The sequence below is a fragment of the Acanthopagrus latus genome, chromosome 19, assembly GCF_904848185.1.
Source record: "Acanthopagrus latus isolate v.2019 chromosome 19, fAcaLat1.1, whole genome shotgun sequence".
Classification (NCBI taxonomy): Eukaryota; Metazoa; Chordata; class Actinopteri; order Spariformes; family Sparidae; genus Acanthopagrus; species Acanthopagrus latus.
Window position 1 is genome coordinate 9,335,418 of NC_051057.1, and position 23,686 is coordinate 9,359,103.

Below are 23,686 nucleotides of genomic sequence, written 5' to 3' on the forward strand. Positions count from 1 at the left end.
GACCATAGTCACCACAATAGTTACCAGATGTTGTAACAATTATTTTTGGCAAAGATAGAAAAAAAAAAGAAAGAAAAAGAAAAACATGTCTGGCTTCTTGCCCCACTCCCTCCTCTCTGTCTCCTATCTCTATGTCCCTTCACTACCATGACAGCCACAGGAAGGCCCTGGCAGCCCGAAACACTGATACTATCTCTGCGCTCCTCATCTCTGTCCTCCGCTGTGTCGAAATCTTGCCCATCCCACAAAGGGAAACCGCTGGTGCACAACCGTCCATGGCGTGACGTCCGTTTCTGTGGGTAGACAACTTACGATGAATAATGTGGCAGGTGCATGCCAAGTTCCCTGATGAGGGATGCTTGAACCTAGAGACTGAGGTTATATCACACCATTTTTTCGTGTGAGAACGTGTTTTCAACTGTAATCAAAGCTTAGTGGCTTTGCATCTGTAAAGGCTGTTTCAGGAAGTACCAAGGCTTCTTTAGTATCCAAATGTGTGTTTAAATATCCCTTTTTATGTTGACTCTGAATACGCTGTCGCAAAACTTGAGCTGGCAGACATGAAAGGTGAGCCTTCATACAAGCACAAGCAATAATTTGTTTATTTAAGAATTCTTTGGACAAAGTTTTGCTTTAACAATGTATCACAAATGTATAAAAGACATTCAACAACATTAACATCATCTTATATTGACATTATTTCAAGTAATCCCACACTCATTTAGTGACAAAAGATAGAGTATCAGACGGAGAGGGACACTTAGATTTCCCCTTCGAACCCCTACAAACCGCAGGTCGTGGTGTAACATCGTTGGGCAACGACACTTACAATCAGCCCTGACAATGACAAGAAGTGTCAGGTAGACGATTAGGCAATGTCTGTTAAATCAGATCATATGACAAGCTAAGCTAATGCAAAGAGGGGTCTTCTTTTTGAAGGGTCTGTGAGGATTATGCGTGAATGTACAGAGGCATTCAGGAAAGTTCATTTGGAATCAGTTACATTCAACTTCATGCAGCTCGGTTTGTCTCCGGGCCCATCTGTGCAGTTTTTTTGGATGTTTTCTTCCATGAAATCCTTGTTTTGCATCTCACACAGCTGCTTTATGCTGCGTATCGTATGATGTGCAACTCGACAGACTCACTGGAAGTTTCTGTGCACGATGCAGTCTCGGTTTAGAGCATGTAATGAATTAAAAGCACCTACATTCAAACCCACTACACATCTTCCTGCGGAGACTTCATGGTCCATCCTTCAAAATGTTGTGTTGTTCTGTTTAATCAATCTAATCAAAGCTCTGGTGTGCAGGGCCACAATTTCAGAAATACTGAAGCTGCACTCTCTAACCCAGAAAATAAGCCTCCAGTATTTTTTTATATACATTTTATTTATTTAGCTAAATGTTACTGATTATCATCTGTAAACTAAAAGAAAAAAAAAACCCGCTATGAAATGCTGTTTAAAGGCTGATACCTCACTGTCATGACTTTAATTTACTATTTATTAAACCCCCAAACAGCAATCCGCCAACATAGCTTAGCAGCCATAACTACATATGGCTGACAGGTAAGCTTCTCCACATGATGAAGGTGTGCATTTGGGAATAGCAATACACTTTATGTACTGTATGTATTAAGAGTTTGTACAGCTGTGTTTTCTTACTGCTATTTTTGTATTTTGCTTTTTTCAAAACCAAAATCACAAGAGTGGAAGCTGCAAACGTTAGCATGTTCAGCTGACTAGCTTAACAGGCTACCAAATGCTGCCTTTTATTCAAAGGGGCGGGGTCAACAACATCATTTAATCACGTCACAGTTTACACCAGAAAAAAATATCTGTTACGAACATCCGCCTCTTTTAAAAAGCGTGCACCTGCAAAAATGAAAGGGTCATCCTCAGATGGCCACAGGGGGATTTTAGCAGTAGCATTAGCATACACTAGCTAGCTACAACTGATACGATCTGTGTAAGAAGCTGCTTTTTTTTTTCATTTGAAGACCCTTTGTTTCAGAAAATACAGTTTTGAGCGTTAAATTCACCAGTGTTACCAGTGCATGCTGAATATGTACTGTGTTGCAGAAAAAGAGAGCTCAGCAGGCATGGAGACAGTTTACAGGTCTTAAGGCAGCGTAAACGTCCACTTGGTTGCTTCTATAACCCTGTTATTTCCAGAAAAGAGAGAGGGGACATGGCATGATTGTCTAAAGACCTGCCAGCGTGTTCTGCTTTCTTTCTTCATGATTTTTTAGAAAACTTATAATTAGGTCCTCAAAGGTGCAATATGTAAGAGTTGGACTGGCTAGGCTCTAGCTGGTTAACAGTCTAACTTCATTAGATATCTATGTGAGCTCTTTGACATGACAGAAAGTGTTTTTTTCTTCACATACTGCTGATAATTTTGGCCCATTTTTGACTGCTTTAAACTGAAAATCTTACATACTGCATATTTTAAACCTCTACTGCCCCACAAAATGCTTCATTTTCAAATCTACTTCTTGCATATGTGACTGTGAGTGTCAGAGGCCTGCTGACAATGATGACTCTAAATGTTAGACTCTCCTGCCGCTCCGTCCTCGGCTCCGTGCAGGTGCCGCTGTGACAGGATGTGTTTGAGAGTGTCCAGCTCCTGTGTCAGCTGCCCTATCCTCATCTGCAGCTTCTGGTTTTCCTCCTGCAGCTGCTGGGCCCTCTGCTGGGTCAGCAGGATCCTCCTGCGGGCCTTGTCCCGGCTCTTCCTCACAGCGATGTTGTTCCTCTCGCGTCGCAGGCGGTACTCCGTGCTGTCCTTGCTGATGCTCCTCTTGTTGACCGGGGCCCGCAGAGCCGGCAGGAGGAAGGAGGAGAAGTCCTGGAGGCCAGAAACACAAACATGTAGAGTTGCGTTTGATGATTTTCATGGTCAGAAAGAGAACATTTTTGAGCCTATTATCCACATATCAGCAATCACACTCACAAACACACACACCTGCTGGGTGCTGACGTGGCTTTGGCTGTGGTTTGTGCTCCCCGAGCTCGAGGTGTTGCTGAGACAGGGGGTGGTGTACGGCAGGTAGGACAGTCCCATCATCTGCTCAGCCACTCTGTCATCGCTGCCCCCTCTCACCAGTCCCTGAGACTGGCTGTACGATATCATGTCCATCTGGGTCAGCTGATTGGTCGAGCCAGCGTGGTTGGAAGTGGTAGGGTTCAGGCTCTGGGGGTGTGGGTGGACCTGACCCGGGTATGCCCACTCCTGGATGACAGAGGACACCCTGGAATCAGACATCTGGAGAGTTCAGAGAGAGGAAGAGATTAGGTTTATCTTCTATTAAGTTGCTGCTTTATTCTTCTACGTCACTACACGTGGGGGACATTTCACTCAATTACATCCATCTGACAACTGTAGTTAGTAGTTACTTTGCACATTACGATTTAACATGCAAAACTTGCTTTGTAATGGATGAAAACATATCATTTAATTATCTCCAGTTCAACCAACCACAATAAAAGGCTGCTTACGTGTTATTGTCCTGGTAATAATGATCAAAACATATATATCTCCTAATTTAACTAAAATATCAATATTTCTGATTCTTTTTCATAATACTTCTTTTCAGATGAAAGCAGTTAAGTCAGATGTTAATAAGTCTCTCAGAAGTTTTGGTTGTAGGTGAGAAAATAATGTGACCTTGAAAATGTACCCAAATTTTTTTTTTTTTTTTCCCAAAATGTAATAATTAGATTTTTGATAATAAAAGCAACGTTACAAATGACATATTTACACTTGGAAACAAAATACAGTGACAACTTAGAAGTTATCGTAACACTGTCAGAGCAGAAACAGTTACTCAATTTATTTAACAGTCAACTGACAGAAATCTCATCAGAAACAATTCTGATAATCAATTAATCAATCAATCAATTGTCTCTTATTATCTCTTAAGTCTTTTTGTTAGCAAATTCTATTTTTGAAGTAGACTTGACTTCTGTAGACCGAATAATTAATCAATAAACAGAGAAAATAACCAGCGGGTTAATTGACCATTAAATTAATTGTTTCATGCTGCCCAACAATAATCAAAAATGTATCAATGTAAAAACTAAACTGCAAAGTTAAAATTAAGCTTGCTCATAACATTTGACAGAAATGCTGTCAGTAGGAATATAGTTGTAACCTATGATTATTGCCATTCCCTCTTTATTCTTCACATCCTCTTTTCAAACTGATCGGCAAATTTTTCAATAGAAAATAGAGACTATATATTAAAACCTATATAACCTGATCTCAATGAATCCTTCTTTTGCTTCACTGCTTTATGTCCAGAGAGACGTACTCAGTGGAACTAACTATCAGAGAAAAATCCAGCTATCTCTGCTTTTAATTTTTCTAATGTTTTTTTGTTTTGTTTTGTTTTGTTTTTGTTTGTTTTTTTTACTACTAAATGGTCAGTGGATGAATTCTATTTAACTAAAGTCTGCATGGATTTCTCCATGGTCTAGAAAAGTTATGATCTGACTTACCATGACTTAGCTCTCTCTGAATGTTCCTCAGGTTTCTCTGACAGTCTGACTGGAAATGGTTTGAACAGCAAGGAGACAGAAACAGGTACCCCTGAGATTATCTCACCATCACTTCCCCTCTCTCTCGCTCTCTCTCTCTCTCTCTCTCTCTCTCTCTCTCTCTCTCTCTCTCTAGCAGGTCACTTTATGTAATTTATTAAAGAATAAGGCATTTCATTTAAGAGCTTTCCGTTTCCCTCCATTACCACACACTCGTGTACTTGTCACAGTGCGATATGAGCTCTAATATTTTAACAGTGCGAAATTGGTTCCAGCAAAACTAAACGCCAAACTGCTGTCACTCTGCGGCTTCCGTAGATTACACCCAAATCAAAATGGCTGCCCCTGTTGACAACGTGAGTTAAGCTTAGCTAACTTCTAGTTTAGAAAACACGTATTGTATCTTTGTACAGTCTATGTAAACACAGTGGTCCGTGCTGGTGATGTGATGTGTAATCCGAAACTGTCTTTGGTTGATAAAAGCGAGTGATAATAGTAGTTCTGTATTGAATAACGCAAGCTAGCCGGCTAGCCACTAGCTAAGTTTTTAGCAGCCTTCCGCCTACATTACACGCATTTAAAAAGTGTTGCAGGGTAGTTTTGACATGTAATTTTACTTTTTGACAGGATTTAATTGAAAGTGATTTGCCCAAAGCTGTGCAGCTGTTGCATACTCTCACAGAACAGGTAAGAACGAGCTGTCTGGATCATGTACTTGATCAGTCATGAAGTGATGTTGGGTCTTTCACTGTGGTTTCACATCCCAGACTGCTTGTTGTGTACATGTGAATCCTCACCGCGGCTCCTCTTCCTCATCAGGTGGCCTCAGTTACGAGTCATGTCCGTGAGCTGCTTAATCAAGTCAAAGATGGAGCGTTTAAGACCTCAAAGGTGAGCAGGGACTTAATCTGAGCCAGGGTACAAACTACATTTTTACCTTAGGTTTATCATACCTTGTGAGGTGTACAAGTCCTTTATGTGTGCAGAGGGACCTTATGATTTATGATTACTTTAAGATTATTTGATTGTGTTTTCACTAGAATAATCTGTATCTGTGAAGCAATACTATTAAGGTTAAAGTAGTTCAAGCGTGTTTAAGTGCAACTTTAGTCTTTCTTTTTTAAGTGAAGAATGTTGTGATGATTACCAGGTTAATATTGTGGATCCCAAATATGTTGGAAGGTAATTGTGACATTATTGAAATGTTCAAGTCATCCTGTCTTTACAAGCAACAACAACAAATAGCTTCCTTCATTCTATCACTACAAGCTCTTTTTTGTTTTTTTATTTTCACGTCATGTGCATACAGTGCCCTATCCTCACAGGTTTGCAAGACACCAAAAATACAGTTGCAAGAGTTTATTACATTTCATTACAAAATTACACTTATTTATCAGAACATTCTGTTTTCTCTCCATTGCCCGACAAAGAAAATCTGCCACAAAAAGGTTCCCCTCCTGAAGCACACCTCAAGTTTTTCATAATATTTCAACCGAAACAAATCAGAATAGATTGAGGACATTTTTAGTAGAAAGTGTCTCTTACATTGACATAGGCAGGACAACAAGACAAGCAATTAACCTCATTGTCAATTTCAAATATCACCCAACTAAGTCTGTTCTCCTCCTCTGGTGTGGTAGTAAACCTGCAGTCTCCAAGGCTAATGGTAAGGTACTACAGTATAACTGTGCTTAATGAGACAGTGTACTACTGTTGCAAATCTACCAGCCGCTGGTTCCTTTTGCTTGTTTTGCACCCTTATCAAACGCTCCATGTTCACTGCATTTCTGCTGCTCTTTAGTTATTTGATTAATTACAGCTTTGTTAGAGAATTTTCAGTAAGTCAACTCGGGCATTTTCCTTGCATGTATTTGTAAGTTATGATGAAACCTGAAATATTCAGTGTCTGGACAGTGTGGGTCTGGTGTTTGACACATGGATACAGTCCAGTGTGCTAGCTTGGTTTGACCACACTTCTAGTTAATGTAGGTTGTGACCATGTGCGTTCATGTTCCTGAAAAGGGTTGTGTTATCTGATATGTATGTAAAATAAATGTTTTCTAATACTCTCTGACCCAGGTCGGTCTCGACGAATCCCTCCCTGACTCTCTGTCCGTCCTCTCTCCCCTGCAGGGTTTGTCTTTCTTGGACCTTCGCTACCACCTGCTGCTCTTCTACCTTCAAGACCTCACTCACCTGATCAGCATCAAAACAGAAGGAGGCAAAATAAAAGACAGTGAAGCCTTGAACAGAGTGGTCACCATCAGAACGGTGAGACGACTGTTGAGACTGACCGCTGGGTAATACATTTAGTTTGTTCTTGTCCGTCCAGCTGACACGTTGCATTTTCCATACTGGTTTTTAAAGGTGCTGGAGAAGATGCGACCACTAGACCAAAAGCTCAAGTACCAGATTGATAAACTACTGCGCACAGCTGTCACTGGCAGTTTAGGTGAGGCTGGTTGCAATGAATGCATCCACCAGTTATCTGATTTTTAACCTTGCTTTAACATGAAATATATGATTTGCAGGACAAATATTAAACTTCGGTTTCACAGGCCTCAGTAGATATGTTGCTTCTTGTTTTGTTGATTTCAGCTGAAAATGATCCGCTGCAGCTGCGACCTAATCCTGAGAATCTCATCAGCAAAGTAAGTGCTGAAGATTGTGATTATTTTCAATTTTATGTTTTTATTTGGCTGGCACACTTTAATAATACATGTTATTTATGTATTGACTTTAATGAATGAATCTGCTAAAAATAAAAATGTAAGAATATTTAGTTGTGTGTTAAAGCTTTCAACACATTTACTGTTACCGTGACTGACGTTCCTCATGTGCTTCATTTACTAGTTGAGTGAATCTGAGGAGTCCGAAGGCGAAGCTGAGACTAAGACGGAGAAGAAAGCAGCCCACTCTAGTGGCAGGAAATATGTACCACCAAAGATTGCTGCGGTGCATTATGGTAATGTCCCGTCTTCTTTGTTCCTAATTCTGACTTTAGTTGATGATTAAGAATTATAAAGTTTCTTCTTTGGTTGAGTGTTTCTGTGGAAGTTAAGTACACTGTTTGGACTTAAGTGCAACACTTAGCAGCTGCTATGTTCATCTTGGTCATTGAGAAGGCACTTGTCTGTGCTGTCTTCTACTGCGGTTCTTATGCATCAAAATAAAGACCAACACAAACTCTCCTCTCGTCCCGTTTCCTTCAGACGGCGACATGACTGAAGCGGACAGGAAGAAGGCTCAGGCAGAGCGTCAGAAGCGGGCGGCCCTCAGAAGCAATGTCATCCAGGAGCTGAGGCAGCAGTACAGCGATGCTCCAGAGGAGATCAGGGACAGACGAGACTTCCAGAGCGAGCGGGAGAGCCGCGATGAGCTCCACAGGTGTTTATCTATCTGCTGTATTCAAGCAGGCGGACGCATGATGTCGAAAGCATGCGTGGGTAAAAGATGTAGGGCAGGCCACATCAACCACTTTAGTGTTACAGCAACTAACAGTGCACCTTTAACCCTGGCTTAAAACTATTTAATGAGTATGAGTAATTACACTTTTCTTTTTTGTGCCTTGCAACTGATATAGCTTTGTGTACCTGTGCATTTACAATTTCCGATCACCATTTTATTTTATTTTTTCCCAGGAAAAATTATGAGGAGTCAATGATGGTGCGTCTCAACATGCCCAAACACCAGAAGAACAGCAAAAAGAGAGGCGCGATGTCCATGTCTGGCATGCTGAGCGGTATCACGCACTTCGGTGACATCTCGGCACTGACGGGAGGCGAGGGCGGGCAGGTGAGCTTGCAGCGACATCGCCAAAGGGGTCATACTTCACTCACTGAGCAAGGCTGAAACACCGCTGATGGTGAAAAGATGTGTGTGGAGGGATATTTAATGGGAGTTTCGCTCAGGTGAGGAGGAAGGCTCTGATCGAAGAGTCGAGGCTGACCTGATTACTTGCTCTGATTATTAAGCCACTTGGGCAGCCACCAGCAGACAGCAAAGTGTTAGACAGAACTTATCTGTTGAGTGTGGGCTGGTAGAGCTTTACTCTGTGCCTACATAGCTATGAAATCCCTCTTGTTACCGTTTCCTGTCTCAATTAACCGTCTGCTGTTAAAACAAGTTCTAATGAGTTGGAGTAATTACTGGCCAGCCTCATGCTGATTGTTTGTTCCACTGCCGGCACATGTGGAAAAGTCATTCAGCTTAAATGCAATAAAGGGGACTCGGAAAGTCCGTGCGCTATGTTTAGAATTTGCCACGAAAGGATGTTTCTAACAGGCCCATCTCCGTTTGGTATGAATGGGAGCATTGTGGTCTGTTTTTATTTAGATCACATTCTTAAAGTAGCTGCTGGTTCTGACACGTTGTTTGTCGGTGCAGGATGGGGAAAATCGGCCCAAGAAAAAGAAGAAACTGATGAAGAAGAAGACCAAAAGACGAGGTGAGGACATTCAGATCAAACAGATGCATTTGTTTCCTGCAGTTTACAACACATTTTTTAGTAACACTTCCTTTTTAATTCTGCTGTCTAATTGTCCAACTACTCATTAGGTCTGCACTTAGTGCAACACCAGAGCTAATCATTATGTTACGTCATCTTTCAGAACTCTTGTCTTTCAACTAAATGTTCAGGAAATATGAATGTTGTTTTGGTTTTCATATTGTTTTGAGCATCATTTCAGTAACCAACTCTACATTGTTGAAAAATGGAATACGGCAATAGTCATTGCTTTCATTTGCATTAATCTTGTTTCATGTCTTTTCTCTGCAGCTTTTAAAAAGCACAGATAGACCTGAAACCTTACGTCCAAATGATGACGAGGATTTCTTACCAGCGGCCATCATCGTTTTCTTCAGACACGGAGATTTTATTACAAGTAACTGAGTTGTATTACAATGATAAGCTCCCACCACCCGAGCATGGTTAGGACTTTGTCATTTAGTTTTTAAAATAAACATTTGCTGTTGACTCGGGTCTGTTTTATTTATCTCCATTAGAGGGCAGTCAAACAGCTGTCAATTAGGACAAAGAACATGGACTTTGCAGCTAATTTCAACATTGCTTTCATCTTTTTAAAATCAGCAAATCAACCCGCTGCTAATGTAAAGAGCATTTTAGGACACAGTCATCAAAAGTATCGATAGACGTGCAGAGAATCCCATTCAGCTCTGTTTGATCACCACACACTGCTTGAGAAGCAGCCAGATGCTGACGCAAGGCCTAATCACAACCCGGTGCAGCAGGCTCACCAGCCAACTGAGCAGAATGCAAATGTTCGAGGACACGTGTCACTGGGATGGATGCAGTATGATGCAAATAAGTTAACCCTGCTCGTTTGTGTCATTTGTTCATGCAGTTACATCGATGGCCTTGTTTACAAGACATGTCACAGTAGGAGAAACACAAGTAAGATTCAAGGCTGAACTGTGTCTCAGAGTCCTGGTATTGTGAGCGTCTGTTGTGTCTTACTGGGGCATTTCAATAGAACAGAGCATCATTAATATTAGGAACCAACTTTTCCTGGAATAATCAATGTCTGCTCGGAAATAAGCTAATTAGAGAGGTTAAAAGCAACACAATCATTACCTCATTAAAATATCCATTCATAAAAATGCATCTGATTTCAGAAATATTAGTCCTATGTTACATGCCATCAAGTGATCAAACCATTTAAGTTAACTTCTCAAATATTTAAGAGTTGGCCAGATTAATACATCTTGCTCCAGAGCACTTATTTCATTAAACTAATCAATATTATTGTTAGGGGGACCAATGAAACTGATCAACATAGAATCAGAGCAGAGCAACAGTGAGGACAAACTCATCCAGATGCAGTCTCATTTTTACACAATGTCTTTATTTTTTTTTTTTTTCCTAATTACAGACTCATGGGTTAAAAATAAAAATAAAAAAAGCAAAACATTTGTTCAAACCCACTCCCCCTTTTCAAAAAAAGAAAAAGTCTCCACACAAACCCCACCCCTGACTTTCCCCTGCCCTAAAATAACAGCTCCGGCCCACTCCATTTATTAAATTAATAATCAATGCCATTAGCTCCTCAGCCTTCCTCAGACAAGCCGTGACTGCACTGCGCATGGTCAGAGAAAGGGGGCGCCTTAAGGTCCGCACTGTACACCCCAAAAAACACCCTCGTCTCTGGTCCTGCCTTCCTCACTCTCACGCAAACTTGCCTGCCTGCCACTCAGCTATGTTGGCTTCAGCTCTCTGTATATAAATCATGTGTTGGGTTGGCTGCCTGTTAAGTGCTGCCTGCAGTGTGCTGTGGTGTGTGTGTGTCTGCTGTCTTCCATGTGTATGTGTCTGTGTGTGTCATGGGTTGAAGTGTGAAAGGGACTAAAAGCATCATCAGCGTTTGCTGTTGTAGTAAATGCCCCCTGCGGCGGGCCTGTGGTCGCCCTGCCCCCCTCCCCCGCCCCCCCACACGGACAGGATGGGGTGAGTGTGCATAGCGGGAGCAGAGAGAGAGAGAGACGCTGCAGAGACAGTGGGGGGGGCCGGCGCCACCTGGGGAGGGGTCGTCAGCCTCCACTGGTCCTGAAACCTGAAACGACAAGAAGTGGTCTAATATACAGAGAGAGGAGGGGGGAGGGAGAGGGGGGAGGAAGGGGGAGGAGGAGAGGGAGCACAGAGGGGGACAGGGGGAAAACGGGAAGGGGGGGTGCAGGGATTGCACAAAATAAAAACATTGATGCCTGTCAAAAGAATAAAAGGAGCTTGGGCCATGCCTGAGGTGGAGATGACAGGTATGGACGAGCAGTGGAGGGGTGGCAGCACGACAAAGAGCCCCGCCCATGAGGGAAAGGGAAAAAAAATCAAGAAAAAACAAAAGAAAACAAAAAACATCTATGTATGTACGATCCCACTGAACACTGAAGGTCCATCACTGCCCAGAGAGCAGAGAGAAACACAATCCATGGTTGGATGAGGAAGAGAGGGAAGGGGGAAGAAAGCATGAGTTATAAAATGCAGAGAGGGTGAGAGGGGAAGAGAACGGCAGACACAAAGAGGGTTGAGGGGGAGGGTGGGGTGGGTAGGTAATGATATACTCCAAACCACAAACTTAAAACACAACACATACTCTGGCTAGTGGAAGCTTCACATATGTACGATACATTAAAAACAAACAAAAAAATGAATACAGTATCTTTTCTTGTTGCCGTTTCCCCCCCACGTTGTTTTTTTTTTTCCCCCCTTTTCTTTTTTTCCTTGTTTTGGTGGTGGTGGAGGGTGAGTGGGTGGGCCGTGTTGGTGATGGTGTGAAAGCAGGAGGTCACAGCCAGACCAAAGGAGACACATCTGCAGCCTGAGATACCATCATCTTCTCTTTCTTTTTTTTCCCCCCCACCTCCCCACCTCCCCCCCCCCAAAAAACCAACAGAAAACAAGTAGATATCTGCCACCGTACTCTTTCCCCAATGGCCAACTTATACCTTACCAGGGGTGACCGCATCAACCTCCGCACACGCACGCTCACACACAATCGCACACTGCGGCCAGTCAGTCTCTCTGTCCAGGAGTTTTTTTTTTTTTCCTTTTTTGTCTTTTTTTCTCTCTTCTGGGATTCTCTTCTTTTATTGTTGGGGAGGGGGAGGACTTTTTTCACTGTGTGGTTTTTTTTTCTTTTTTCTTTTTTCTTTAAATGGGAACAGAGGGGGGAGAGGGTTGATAGTAAGGGAGTGTTGGGGAGGGAGGGGGTGTTTAGTAAGGGGAATACCACGATGTTGTTCGCCCTCGGCCCCTGGAAAAGAGAGAGAAAAAGAGGGTGAGTTTTTTTCTGGTTGGCTTAAGAAGACGGACACCAATTTCCTGGTGTGATAGTAGTATAATAGATAATGTGTATGTGTGTGACTGTGGGCACAGAAAGGGTCTGCTGAAACTTCAGTCCAAGAAGTAAACTGAAGGGGGAAAGCATATATTTATAGATATCAAAACGAATGACAGAATGTTTAGGACATATTCACAAATCACTAAATAGACATATATACCATCTTAACGGTATTGTGCCTTTGAGCTTACGAGGTGTTTAAGTTACAACAAATCAATCTGGAAAGATAGGCTACAGTGCTGGAAGAAGCTGAAAGCAGCTTTGTCAAGAGAGGAAAAGTTTGATTTCCAGATAGGAGAATAATGATTAGTGTGTGGGTGTGAGGGGACAGCAAAGGCACTCTCTCTCCCTCTTTCTCTCTCTCTGTCTCTCTCTGCGAGAGCCGCCTCTGGGGTCACTGTGGGGAAAGACCTGGAGGACAAACAGCACCACACATATACCCCCAGCGGGACACGGTGCACACATATACACACACACACGCAAACACACACATGACAATTGGGGGGACAACACTACATCATCAATATACACTCAACACTCTGCAACCTCTCCTCCATCTCTCTCACACACACACACACACACACACACACACACACACACACACACACACACACACACACACACACACACACACATCATCATCATCATTCAGTGGCAACAAAACACAAAAAGGTCACACTGGGACTGAAACCAGTGGTTATTCGTCTAGATGCTGAGGTCAGGCTGCAGTAATGAACCCTCGTTTCTGGGAGTGAACGCTGGAAAGGTGAATCTGACTTGGAGTATATGTTCTGTTTGTGTGTGTGTGTTGTGTGTCTGTGGGGGTTCCTGTACATGCAGGGACATACACTCAACATAAGCACAGAAAACCCAACAGGGGTTTTCCACATCACGTGTGTGTTCTGGCTCACAGCAAAATCTTTGCTTTGACCAGGCCAACTTGGGAAGATGACGAGAACAATGATGTTAAATGGTTGTTATATTAGAGGAAATACTTTTTATAACCAGAGGCCAAACATTAAGGACTTCCTTTGTTCTCTGGCTTTTAGTCAGGGTGCGAAGATTAGAGGTGCAAGACAAATGCCGATATTTGGCTCCGTTGTCTTTTAATCTCATTAAATTCTGGCAGATCAGGCTCCACTCCAACACTTACTGAGGCCTTGTTCAATCTTAAACTTCTTATAAACAAAACCAATCAACACTTTTAATAAAACATATTCCTTGGACTGTGAATGCAGGACCACAGCCAGACACTTCTTCCCAAGCACACGACGGGTCAATGCAAAGATTCTGAACTGAACCCACCATGTGTTTTTCGTCACCATGGATGTGTTCCCGCAACAAGAGAAGGCACCAGTGGAAAAAAAAGTGTTATGTGGTTCAGATCTGAGCCTGATTCTGCTCAACTGCAGCACTTTAGTAGACTAATGATGAATTCCTGACGCAGCAACTAAACAGCACTTCTATTCTCCTCTGCATGAAGTGATCAAGGCCAGTTCAAGTGGAACAACTCTGCTTCTCTGCATGCTACTCCCTGTGGGTGACTATTACATTTTAAGTGATGCTGTGAGATAATGGGAAGATACACTGTGCAGCTATCAGTAATACTCTTGAGGGTGTTTTCCATGATTCTGACAGTTTTTCTACAGTTAGATTAATATTGGCAACACCACAAATTCCATTCACCCTGGCTCACTCTGTATCTGTTAACTTGTGTTTTTAAAAGCCATTCTGCTGGATGGGATGTCAAATTGTACCCAATTATCCTTAAATAACTGCAAATAAGTCAAATGAAACTTTCAAGTACAACAGTCCCAATACATGAAACCTTTACATTCAAATCAACAAGCTAACTTGAAGCCTTTAAAGTTTGACATAAAAAAGGTCCTCCAGCTAATTAACTACCCATAGACAGCAAGACTCTCATATTCTGGAGACTTAATTTAATATAAAACCCTCTCAGCTCTCCCCCTTCTCCCCATGTCTTTGTGTGTGCCTTGTCCTGCAGCTCAGGCCAAATCCCAGTGAGTAAACTGGCAGGGTTAGGGTTTCTTGGTATGTGTGGGAGTGGCTGGAGTAAGTACACAGAGCGATTAGAGAGATTCTGACCTTGAGTTTCAGACACTTTCTCACACAAAGGAATGAATAGAGATGTAACCCTTTCTTGTGTGTGTGTGTTGTTTTTTTTTTTTGGTTTTTTTTTAAAGGCAGCCTTGCTGAAATGGGAGTTCACTGCACAAATACTTGAGTCAAGAGAAAGGGCGAAAATGAAACGAGAAACACAGGAGATAACATGGGCTAAACGGGGGCTTGTTGGAAGAACTTCACAAAGTGTTAAATCACTGAAAGAAAAGACCTCTGCATGAAGGTCTTTAGGCTTGTTTCAAAATAGCCAGCCCTGTTAGGGGCTAGCTGTTCTTTGAAATGGTCTTTGTTGAACATTAAGTAATAAGCTACAGTCTTAAGGTTCCAGATGCTTTGCAGGGTGACCAAATCAGAATCTCTCCGTCTCACAGCTCAGTGCATGTGTGGGGAAGTTGGCATGCTGATCAACGTGTTTGGCAACACATCTCCTTTCTCTGTCTCAACAGAAAAATAAACAAGATGGCCCCACAGATAGAGCTCAGTGGGGCTTATGTGGAGTTTACGGTGTAGCCTTGATTTCTCACTGCCTTCAGGGGATAGCCACAGTTTACACAAATGACCGCTAGGTTATGTACTTCACTTGCACTCACAACAGCTTCTCAGATTATTTCTGTATCATCTCATTTATAGAAACGGTGCAGCTCGAGTTATCTGCCAAGTGTTTTAATCACATGCTGTAAACACGCAAAGTTTTCAGTGACAAACCCCATGTGGCCTTGCAGTGAGACTAGACTACACAGACTCACAGAGCCCCACTGCAGAGCTCTGATGTCAAGACCATTGAACAGTGTAGGTGGAAAGCCACCAGAAACCCAGTGCACAAGACTCTGATCAACACCAGGCCTTTTCTGTCCAATGTGTATCACAATGACGAGCAGTTAACAGGTCTATAAAAACAACAAAAAGCACCACCGTGAAAGTTTCCCCACTGCAACAGCTTTTGGACATTAAAGTGATGAGACGGAGCATCAAACACAACTGCCAAAATGCTGCAGGTCACTGTACTGATCATCACAGAGCCAGAACCTCTTGTTTAAATGCACCCTCCTGCCATAAAATTACAATTGACATCCCAATCTCTCCACAAGAAATGAGAGGCATTCAGCGCAGCCACCAGAGCTTTGCACCACTAACTTTCTGTTATCATTAAGTTGCAGGAGATTGCACTGGCACTAACCCAAACGTTGTGTATGAACAGCCTGGGAAGAACAAACTGATGTGCACCGAGTCCGTTTGCCTCTCCTGAAATGGTTATGTGTGATGTGGCATGCAATGAGCCCCTCCGTCCCAGAACTGATGTGATTTCTAAACTGACGACATGGCATGTTTGTGCGCCTGTGTTTCTATTTTGGTGTCTAATCCAATCCATCCATCAATAAAGTCAATACCATGATGACATATGGTTTATGTTCTACCACATCTGAGACCAACTGTAGCATTTACACACTGCACATATAATTCAGATCTAAGAATAAATGTGTCAAGACCTTTGGAAGTGTTATCTCCTCAATGACGATGCTCAGATGGATTTTTTTAGCCCATCTGTACCTACCTTCTCTATTCTGCCCTATCAGGAAGGAATTTTGTTCTTCCATCTCAGTTCTCAGCTTATTTTCTTGCCCTGTTTTCAATGTGGCCAACAACCTTTCTTACAGGATTCTATCCATCCAATTACATCTTGACAGAAAACACGACCTGGACAACAATGTGCACCAAGGAAGATAACAAATGTCATCCACTGGACTGATTGAGCTATCCTCAATCAGTGTGTTGGCCAGAAATATTTGTCATGTAATTAAAAAGTTTCACAGTCAGACTTGTTGCTGTGGGCAGGACCAGCAAAACATCATACACAAACTCATTTTCTCCAGTGGTAGAGGGCATGGTACAACTATACTGGTCAGAGTTTCTGATTAATGAACACCATCCTTATTTCTATGCAAGTTTTCCTATTAAATTTATTAAATGGATGCAATGAGTTATTCCTCCGATCGAACAATCAGGTTCCTCATTCTCTTCTTGTGGCAAAATATGAAAAGATGTCAATGTAAACCCTGACTCTAACAGAGGGGTTTACACCCTTTGAGTGTGGTGCAGTGCATGCATGTAGTGTCCTCCCAAGTGAGGTTTCTCAGCGGCAGCTCACCTGAAGGCCCGTCCTCTGCCTCTGGGTGGCGTGTAGCCGCTGTAGTAGCGTGCACGCGATGAGAAGCTTCCTCCCCGTGACCTGAACCGAGCCCGTGGGAAGCCGCGGTCTGTGGTGCTGATGCCTGGTCTGTTTGTTCTCTTGGCGCCCACCTGGGGAGTGACAATCAAGCAAAGCAGTCAAGTATTGTGACATTGGCTCTTGTGTTTTCAGATTTTATAGGAAGTGCCAATACATTTGAATAAAAATTTATGAAAACATTCCTTTAAACTTTGAAATATAAGATCTACATAAAGCCAATACAAAGAACCCCCATTTTTTCTGGTGGGACCTTTGGACACAAATGTCAAGGGCAAAAAAAAAAAAGAAAGAAAGAAAGAAAGAAAGAAAGAAAACACTGTTTGCTTATGTAGGTCACATATCAAGGGATTGGTGTTAAATTAAGGGTTTCCTAACCAGTTAAGAGTTCCATGTAGTTTACATTTTGTTATAAGATTTTCTATCGGTCATTAAAAAAAGCTTGTTTTCAATTTAAACAAACCTTCCATTCTGTTAGTTTAGAACAAGAATGCAGATTTTGAACATGTGACCAGATTTCTGTAAGTACAAAGGAGACTGTACCCTCTCAGCCAATCAGAACAACCCACCAAACCTACCAGAACTGGCAGAGTGATCAAAATAGAGTCTGTCACTGTCACTCCAAGCTGCAGTATCAGCTAAATTTAGCCAACAGTCTCTATTCTGCAATGGTGTTGTTGCAGCAGCAGTCATCTGTATCATTGTTCCATTTATTTTGAAAAGATATTTTGGGTTTGACAACTCACAATGATGAAGTCATAGTTTCTGAAGACTAGAGGGAGAGAAAGCTTGTTTGTGCTTCTTGCTAGGTAAAAGTGAAATTGTCATGTTGCTCTTTCCTCTCACAACAGTGTCACTTTTCTTTTCATTCTGACATGTTAATTACAATTTCACTGAGGACCTTTCAGTATGAGGCTGAAATGTGAAAATGTCTCACCTTTATCTGTCTTCCTCTGAAAAGGGACTCGTCCAAAGCCATGGCTGTCCTAACAGACTCTTTGTCTGCAAACTCAATATAGGCAAACCTGAAGAAGGAGAAATAATCAGTCAGCTACAAAAGGGTGTTTAAATGCAAATAATAATAATAATAATAATAATAATAATAATAATAATAATAATAATAATAATAATAATAATAATAATAATTTCAAATTTGACAGCTGCAGTATTTGTACTAATTACAGATGTACATAATATTCTTGTATTAACAGATGATCAAAAATATCTGAAATGGCAAAGAAAAACATTCTTTTATGATGATCAACAGTCTGTGTGATGTTAAAAGCTAGCCCTGGTGGGATTCAATGTGACTTATTTATACAGAAGAATGTATGCTGACTGCAACAGATATCAGCTTTCTTTAATATCTTAAATTCAAATTACAAGAAAGATGCAGCCAGAACTCACAAAATGTTTGTGGTTCAGATCTGGTCCCAGCCAACTGTCACTGTTGAGCCCAAGCTTTATTTTGACAAAAGCAAATTCAACCACCCAGCTCTGGTGAAACTACATAATCTGTATTGATGCATCACACAAAGCTGTCCACCCACAGCAGGATTTTGTATTGTTTCTCTGCAAACAGTGTGACTTTCATATATTTGCAACACATGACTGATAACCACCCCTCTACTGACTGATGCAGTGGATAAGGAAAAGGTACAGTTAAGTGACAGTGTATTACCCCTTGGGATGCCCTGTGTATTTGTCACATAGGATGGTGACTCTGTTTACTGAACCACAGCCATGAAAATGTGCCTCAAGCTCCTCTGCCGTGGCACCATAGTCAACCTGAAGAAAGAGATGAAGGTAAACACGAGGAGAGCTAGTCAACCTAAAAATCAATATTTATTTTTCATCAGCTTACGCTTTAATATTTACATTGATGTGTGTATATATATATATATGACACAAGGTGGACAAAGAGTCAAATGTTTTATATTAGACAGGCTGCTCAAAAAAAAAAGACTGAGGCAATAAAAGACAAATAATTATAGAGACAGCAATGAAAATGCAACTGTCAAGTACGGTCTTGATATGAAGCATTTCCCACATGGAGTTTCCATTGCATGAAATCACAGTACATTGAAGATTTCAGAGTAAATTAGGTCAAATGTCCTTGACAAACTAAATAAATCACCTTTGTGTAATCACAGTGGGACAAGTTATCACAGGTTAATTGTACCCACTTCTATAAGCTCAAACTGCTGTTTGGTAAATTTCCTAAAAATAAATATTGTTTGTTAAAAGACACACAGCAGACTGAAACTGAACTGGAAAAGAGTTCCATGTTCTTTTTGTGATCAGCTCTGTGGAAATCGTACACTATGCCATTTTGGCACAACCAAATTGATGCACTGGGGGACTCATTTGCCAGCCTACCACACAGCCAATTAAATAACACAGATTTAGAATGTGTCTTGAAAGTGTTCAGAATACTTCATCTATATAGTGTAATAGAGTAACCACAACTGTAAACAAATCAAGCATCTGTTTTAGGAGTTCAAGATTGTTTTCCACTTAGTTATAGATGCCATGTTATTTCAGAGCTTGAGTGGTTTTACAAAGACAAAAAATTAGGAAAAACTTCCAATGTCCAGATGCACAAAGTTGATACCAATCTTCAGACTCACAAACTGTTCAATCTTTAAAACCACTAAAACATTGCCAAAGTTATGTTATTTTATTTGTAGGGACTTCTTCTTAAAGATTACATTTTTGCTCTTAATCGTCATCCCAAGAATTGTTAAAGGAAACATGACAATGTGGCCAAAATAGCAACTGTGTATGAGACAACAGAGACAGTTACTCACATTTCCGACATAAATAGATCTGCCATCTGCTTCCATCTTTTCCTCGATGGACATGATGACGGGGCCGACTGCATAGGAGAGAGGAGAAAATACAAAATCTACATGAGAATGTTATGTAAAATTTAATTAAAACCCAAATATTGTTATTCAAAAAATTTAATTTTATTGACAAGAATGGTTGTGTGTCATGTGCAGCTCTGAACGCAACATTGTATTTCTGTTTGAGGTCAGAACTGAGAGATGCCGGCAGGTTTTTGTAATAACCGAAACTGGTGTACCGTTAAAAAGGCTCTTAAATTAAAAATCAAAACTAAAGGTTGCAGTGTGCTAAACTAGCTCTTAAGTACTGCATTAGTCCATTATTCTGTTTCTTTTGTTTTCAGAACTTGCTTACTAAACCATGTCTTTCTACTTATTTCAGTATTCAAGCCTGAAATGATAATAAAATTTCTTTAAAAACAACAACAACAACAACAACAAAAGGTTAAATATTTTAAACGGTAAAATTGAGTTTGGTAACAAGTGGCTGCAGTAATGAATTTGCTGTGTGAGATATTTTTTCAAGTATGCACAAAAGCCGACAATAGGATTATTTCAAGACTCTGGTACTCTTCCTCCATTGGAAAAGTTGACTGTAGAGAGAAAGAGAGATATAGGAAATGTGGACAGATGTGAAGAAAGACGAGCTCTTCGTCTCTCAAAAAACAAACACAAACGCACCTGGTGGGGGGCTGAGATTCATCTGTTTCTCCACCTCGTTCTGTAGCTCCTTCAGCTTCTCTGCCTCTTCCTCCATCTCTCTCACCCGGGCTTTGATTGCCTCCAGCTCCTGGAACACAGAGATGAATTCCACTGCAGTCGTCAGTCCATCACAAGCACAATACAACCACACAATGTGGATGAATGTTATGCACCACTCACAGTCTCAATCTAAATAGAAACAAGTCTGTGTGTGGTTCTATCCAAGTCAAAAAATTTTGGGACACATTGGGACTGCTTCCATCTAAAAGTGTCCTTTCTGAGTGGTCCATCGCCTTCACTAGAGTTGTGATGTTTCTGTCCCTTCATGTTTTTACAGTGTTTTCTGGATTCATCTAGCTTACATTTTGCAGTAATTGCCTGGTACAACTTGAAAGTGTACCTTAATAATATTCAAAAAAAAAAATGTATCTTCGGGACATGACACGACTGAGTACCATATAAAATATGAGGCACAAATAAACTTGATGAATCAGTAAAGCACACTCAATTTTCACATCTGCTTTCAATCCTCACCGAGTATAAAGCCAGCGTTTAGAGATGGCATTTAAAGACTGATCTCTGACAAGAAATTAAAGAGATGTACATAAAATCCTGCTAGAAACCGATAATGCAATAATGGTAATGAACATAAAATATGTATATACACTGGGTCTGCACATCCATTAGTCGGTAGTTAAAATAATTTATAGGCTACATTCTTTAAACAGACCAGCTAAATTTGTGCGCCCAATGAAAATATTAGTTGCATTTGACACAATTTAAACGATTTGACCCAAACAGATATGGCAAAGAAACCAAATAACAAGGATAAACATGTGTAAACACAAAGGTAATCGATACAGTTTTCCACAAGTTCATTGTTTCAAGTGGTTTGCCATGCAAAAATGCAAATAATGAGAATATCTACCTATATTTCGGTTATCAGTATTTCTTCCTAATATGGCTTTGGGGACATGCACCTGAGAATGATAATTTGCTATGTTTTTTTTTTTTACACTATTCATGTCAATCATAAGTGCTACAGTTTTAATATAATCAAAATCTAATTAAGAGCCATTTTGGGGCATGTATTTGGGCTGTGATTATGGTCAGGTCTGAGGCCAGATGTTGAACTGAACGAAACAATCGCTGCCAAAAAATTCAATATTCCTGTGGTGAATACAGAGATGGCTGTGTCCTCACGTGGGAGCGGACCCTCCTGTCTGACTGTGGTGCACTGCAGCACAGTGGGAGTCATTCCAGCTCCATCCAGGGCCGTTGCCTGTGCCGACAGGATTTGTAATGTAAAGGCTCTTTGTGCGACTGGGTGCACTGACACAGACAGCCCATATTAAATGCAGGTTTTCTAACCAGAGGAGACTAACAACCGAGCCATACCGCACGAGATAATAATGGCACCATCCTTTCCCTCAGTCCTATTACATATTATTAGTATATGTCAACAACCCTCAGCTTCATGCATTATAGTCCTGAGAGTGATCGCATTCACAAAAACACTGTTAAAATAAGCCTTCTAACACCGACACGTTGGAGCTCCATTTTTGTCGCATATTCAGTGCAAGCTCTTTCACTCCCCTCCCTTCTCTCGTTCTCCTTGCCCTAGCAAAAAATACTGAAGGATGCAAACCCAGCCCCTCGAATACCGCAACCCCCCGTTTCTGCGTTGTATGCCGTGCTCTCGCTGCCCGACACACAGCGCTACAGCCCACCTGGACATGCTGCATAGGCATTCCCTGGGAAAAATGCGCTTATGTGCAGGTGGTGTCAGATTTTTTTTTTTTTAATTATGTCGACAAACGTCAATTGTGCATCTTGAACCATTACACAAGGCACAGCAAATGTTGTGTGCCAGCGATGCGCGACACCAACTGTCGTCCAAAATAAATGACAAAGATGGTCAGGTGCATGTCTGCCATCTCCACCCTAGCTTTGTTAAATTCGGCTAGCTTGCTAGCCAGTCAGAATCCTGTTATCGCATTGTACTAAATCTAGCAGACAGGCTAATAGTAATTGGCCACAGCAGCTTAAGGTGCAAAGTCCGCATTATATCTCGTGACTAGTCATTACGGTTGACGGGTCCTCTGGTCATCTTGGCTGCAGCACTTGATGCTGCTGCTCGCGATAAGCTAATGTTAGCCTGCTGTCGGTTGGTCATTTGCATGTGCATACGCCGGTGCTTGAAATGCAGCAGCAGCAGCCAGCATAATGGTGAAGTCAAATGGAATTGAAGAAAAATGTCATTACCGTAAGCAGGTCGCCTTCTAAAGCGGGTAGACTCGCACAGCGGCGGCTAATGGCGGCGGCCTGTCCCACCCTCGCCCCTAACTGTCTCCTGCATCTCCGTCTCGCATTTTTTTTGCGACGAGGATTCACCCCCCAACGGCTCGAGCTGCTCCCTGGCGCAGAGAAACTGGCACCGCTGTTGCGCCAAGATGGCTGCCGACATCACGCATGTCACCACCCATTTCTACTGCACTGCGTGAACCACAATGGCGGTGGATATTGCCCTGGCGATAGCAGCAACGCACACGGCATGTGACTCAAGATTTGTGGAAAATATGACACCGAATCGGTTGCCTGTATACATTTACTAATCCGATTGGGACGTAACGCGTGTCCTGATGCTCATGTGGTCTCCAACAGCCGAAACAATGCCCTTCACTTACCGGGTCTTCAATTGCGGCCTCTCCCTCTTCTAACCCCGGTTCCTCGTCACCAACACCCGGGTCTTCCAGCTCGGGATGTCCGGGGTCTGAATCTAGTAGAGATTCCTCCGCCAGTCCGTTACCGAACTCCGCCATCGCCCTGTTCCAACTGTGAAGTTACCAACACGCCTCGTGGCCAAACCAACGTTGCAGGCCCCTACTCACACACAAGGGGGTAGAGTGAGCGGGGCGGCGAAAAGAAAAAAACGGCGGAAAGCGCCGCTTACTAAAGTTAAAATGGGGAATAAAATGCTAGCTACAGTCCCAGCCAGTACTCAAACTGCATGCAACGATTACTACGGACTCCGGTTTCACTCACTACCTTTACGCAACGGTCCTAAATTACGACAGAGAACCTAGTTTATTTACTTAAATGAGTGTATAAAAAAGGCGAGGACTCTACGCGAGCGCGGCGGCGTCCCTTCAGTTCAGAAATGGAAGCCGGGGGCGGAGTCATGTATCACTGCGGGCGTAAAACTCTCAATCCTATTCGTCGCCGTATCATTCCAGACAAGCCCCTTTGGTGTCTGCCGCGTTCCTATTGGATGATCGTGCAAGACTTTCCGGTTCCCAAATCGCATGTGTGCTTTTAATTGGATTACGTTTCTGTCGATCATATCTCTGTCAGTCTTAAGTAGAATGGCAAA

General features: G+C 41.9%; 3 protein-coding genes across 6 annotated transcripts; 1 reads left to right on the plus strand and 2 right to left on the minus strand.

Annotated features, from left to right (window-relative positions):
* Positions 1-578: 578 nt before the first annotated feature.
* Positions 579-4,661, minus strand: cebp1 (CCAAT/enhancer binding protein (C/EBP) 1). Of its 2 annotated transcripts, none has more exons than XM_037079108.1 (3): positions 4,502-4,661; positions 2,967-3,266; positions 579-2,849 (listed from the first exon to the last, which is right to left on the minus strand). In XM_037079108.1, the coding sequence occupies exons 1-3, from the start codon at positions 4,502-4,504 to the stop codon at positions 2,544-2,546; spliced, it is 609 nt and encodes a 202-aa protein (XP_036935003.1). In that variant the 5' UTR covers positions 4,505-4,661; the 3' UTR covers positions 579-2,543. The 2 variants fall into 2 exon arrangements, with proteins under 2 accessions (XP_036935003.1, XP_036935004.1); XM_037079109.1 differs by lacking the exon at positions 4,502-4,661 and adding an exon at positions 4,260-4,442.
* A 140-nt stretch (positions 4,662-4,801) lies between these two features.
* ngdn (neuroguidin, EIF4E binding protein) lies at positions 4,802-9,515 on the plus strand. Its single transcript, XM_037079088.1, has 11 exons — positions 4,802-4,896; positions 5,168-5,227; positions 5,360-5,431; positions 6,674-6,811; positions 6,908-6,992; positions 7,139-7,191; positions 7,394-7,505; positions 7,753-7,927; positions 8,182-8,335; positions 8,927-8,987; positions 9,318-9,515. Exons 1-11 carry the CDS (start codon positions 4,876-4,878, stop codon positions 9,335-9,337), a joined length of 951 nt encoding a protein of 316 aa, XP_036934983.1. The 5' UTR covers positions 4,802-4,875; the 3' UTR covers positions 9,338-9,515.
* An 869-nt stretch (positions 9,516-10,384) lies between these two features.
* Positions 10,385-23,488, minus strand: pabpn1 (poly(A) binding protein, nuclear 1). Of its 3 annotated transcripts, none has more exons than XM_037079089.1 (7): positions 23,001-23,488; positions 20,293-20,401; positions 19,573-19,640; positions 18,444-18,550; positions 17,700-17,787; positions 16,685-16,836; positions 10,385-11,109 (listed from the first exon to the last, which is right to left on the minus strand). In XM_037079089.1, the coding sequence occupies exons 1-7, from the start codon at positions 23,133-23,135 to the stop codon at positions 10,914-10,916; spliced, it is 855 nt and encodes a 284-aa protein (XP_036934984.1). In that variant the 5' UTR covers positions 23,136-23,488; the 3' UTR covers positions 10,385-10,913. The 3 variants fall into 3 exon arrangements, with proteins under 3 accessions (XP_036934984.1, XP_036934986.1, XP_036934985.1); XM_037079091.1 differs by lacking the exon at positions 23,001-23,488 and adding an exon at positions 22,579-22,733; XM_037079090.1 differs by lacking the exon at positions 10,385-11,109 and adding an exon at positions 11,582-12,306 and having other exon boundaries at positions 23,001-23,487.
* Between the last annotated feature and the right edge of the window lie 198 nt (positions 23,489-23,686).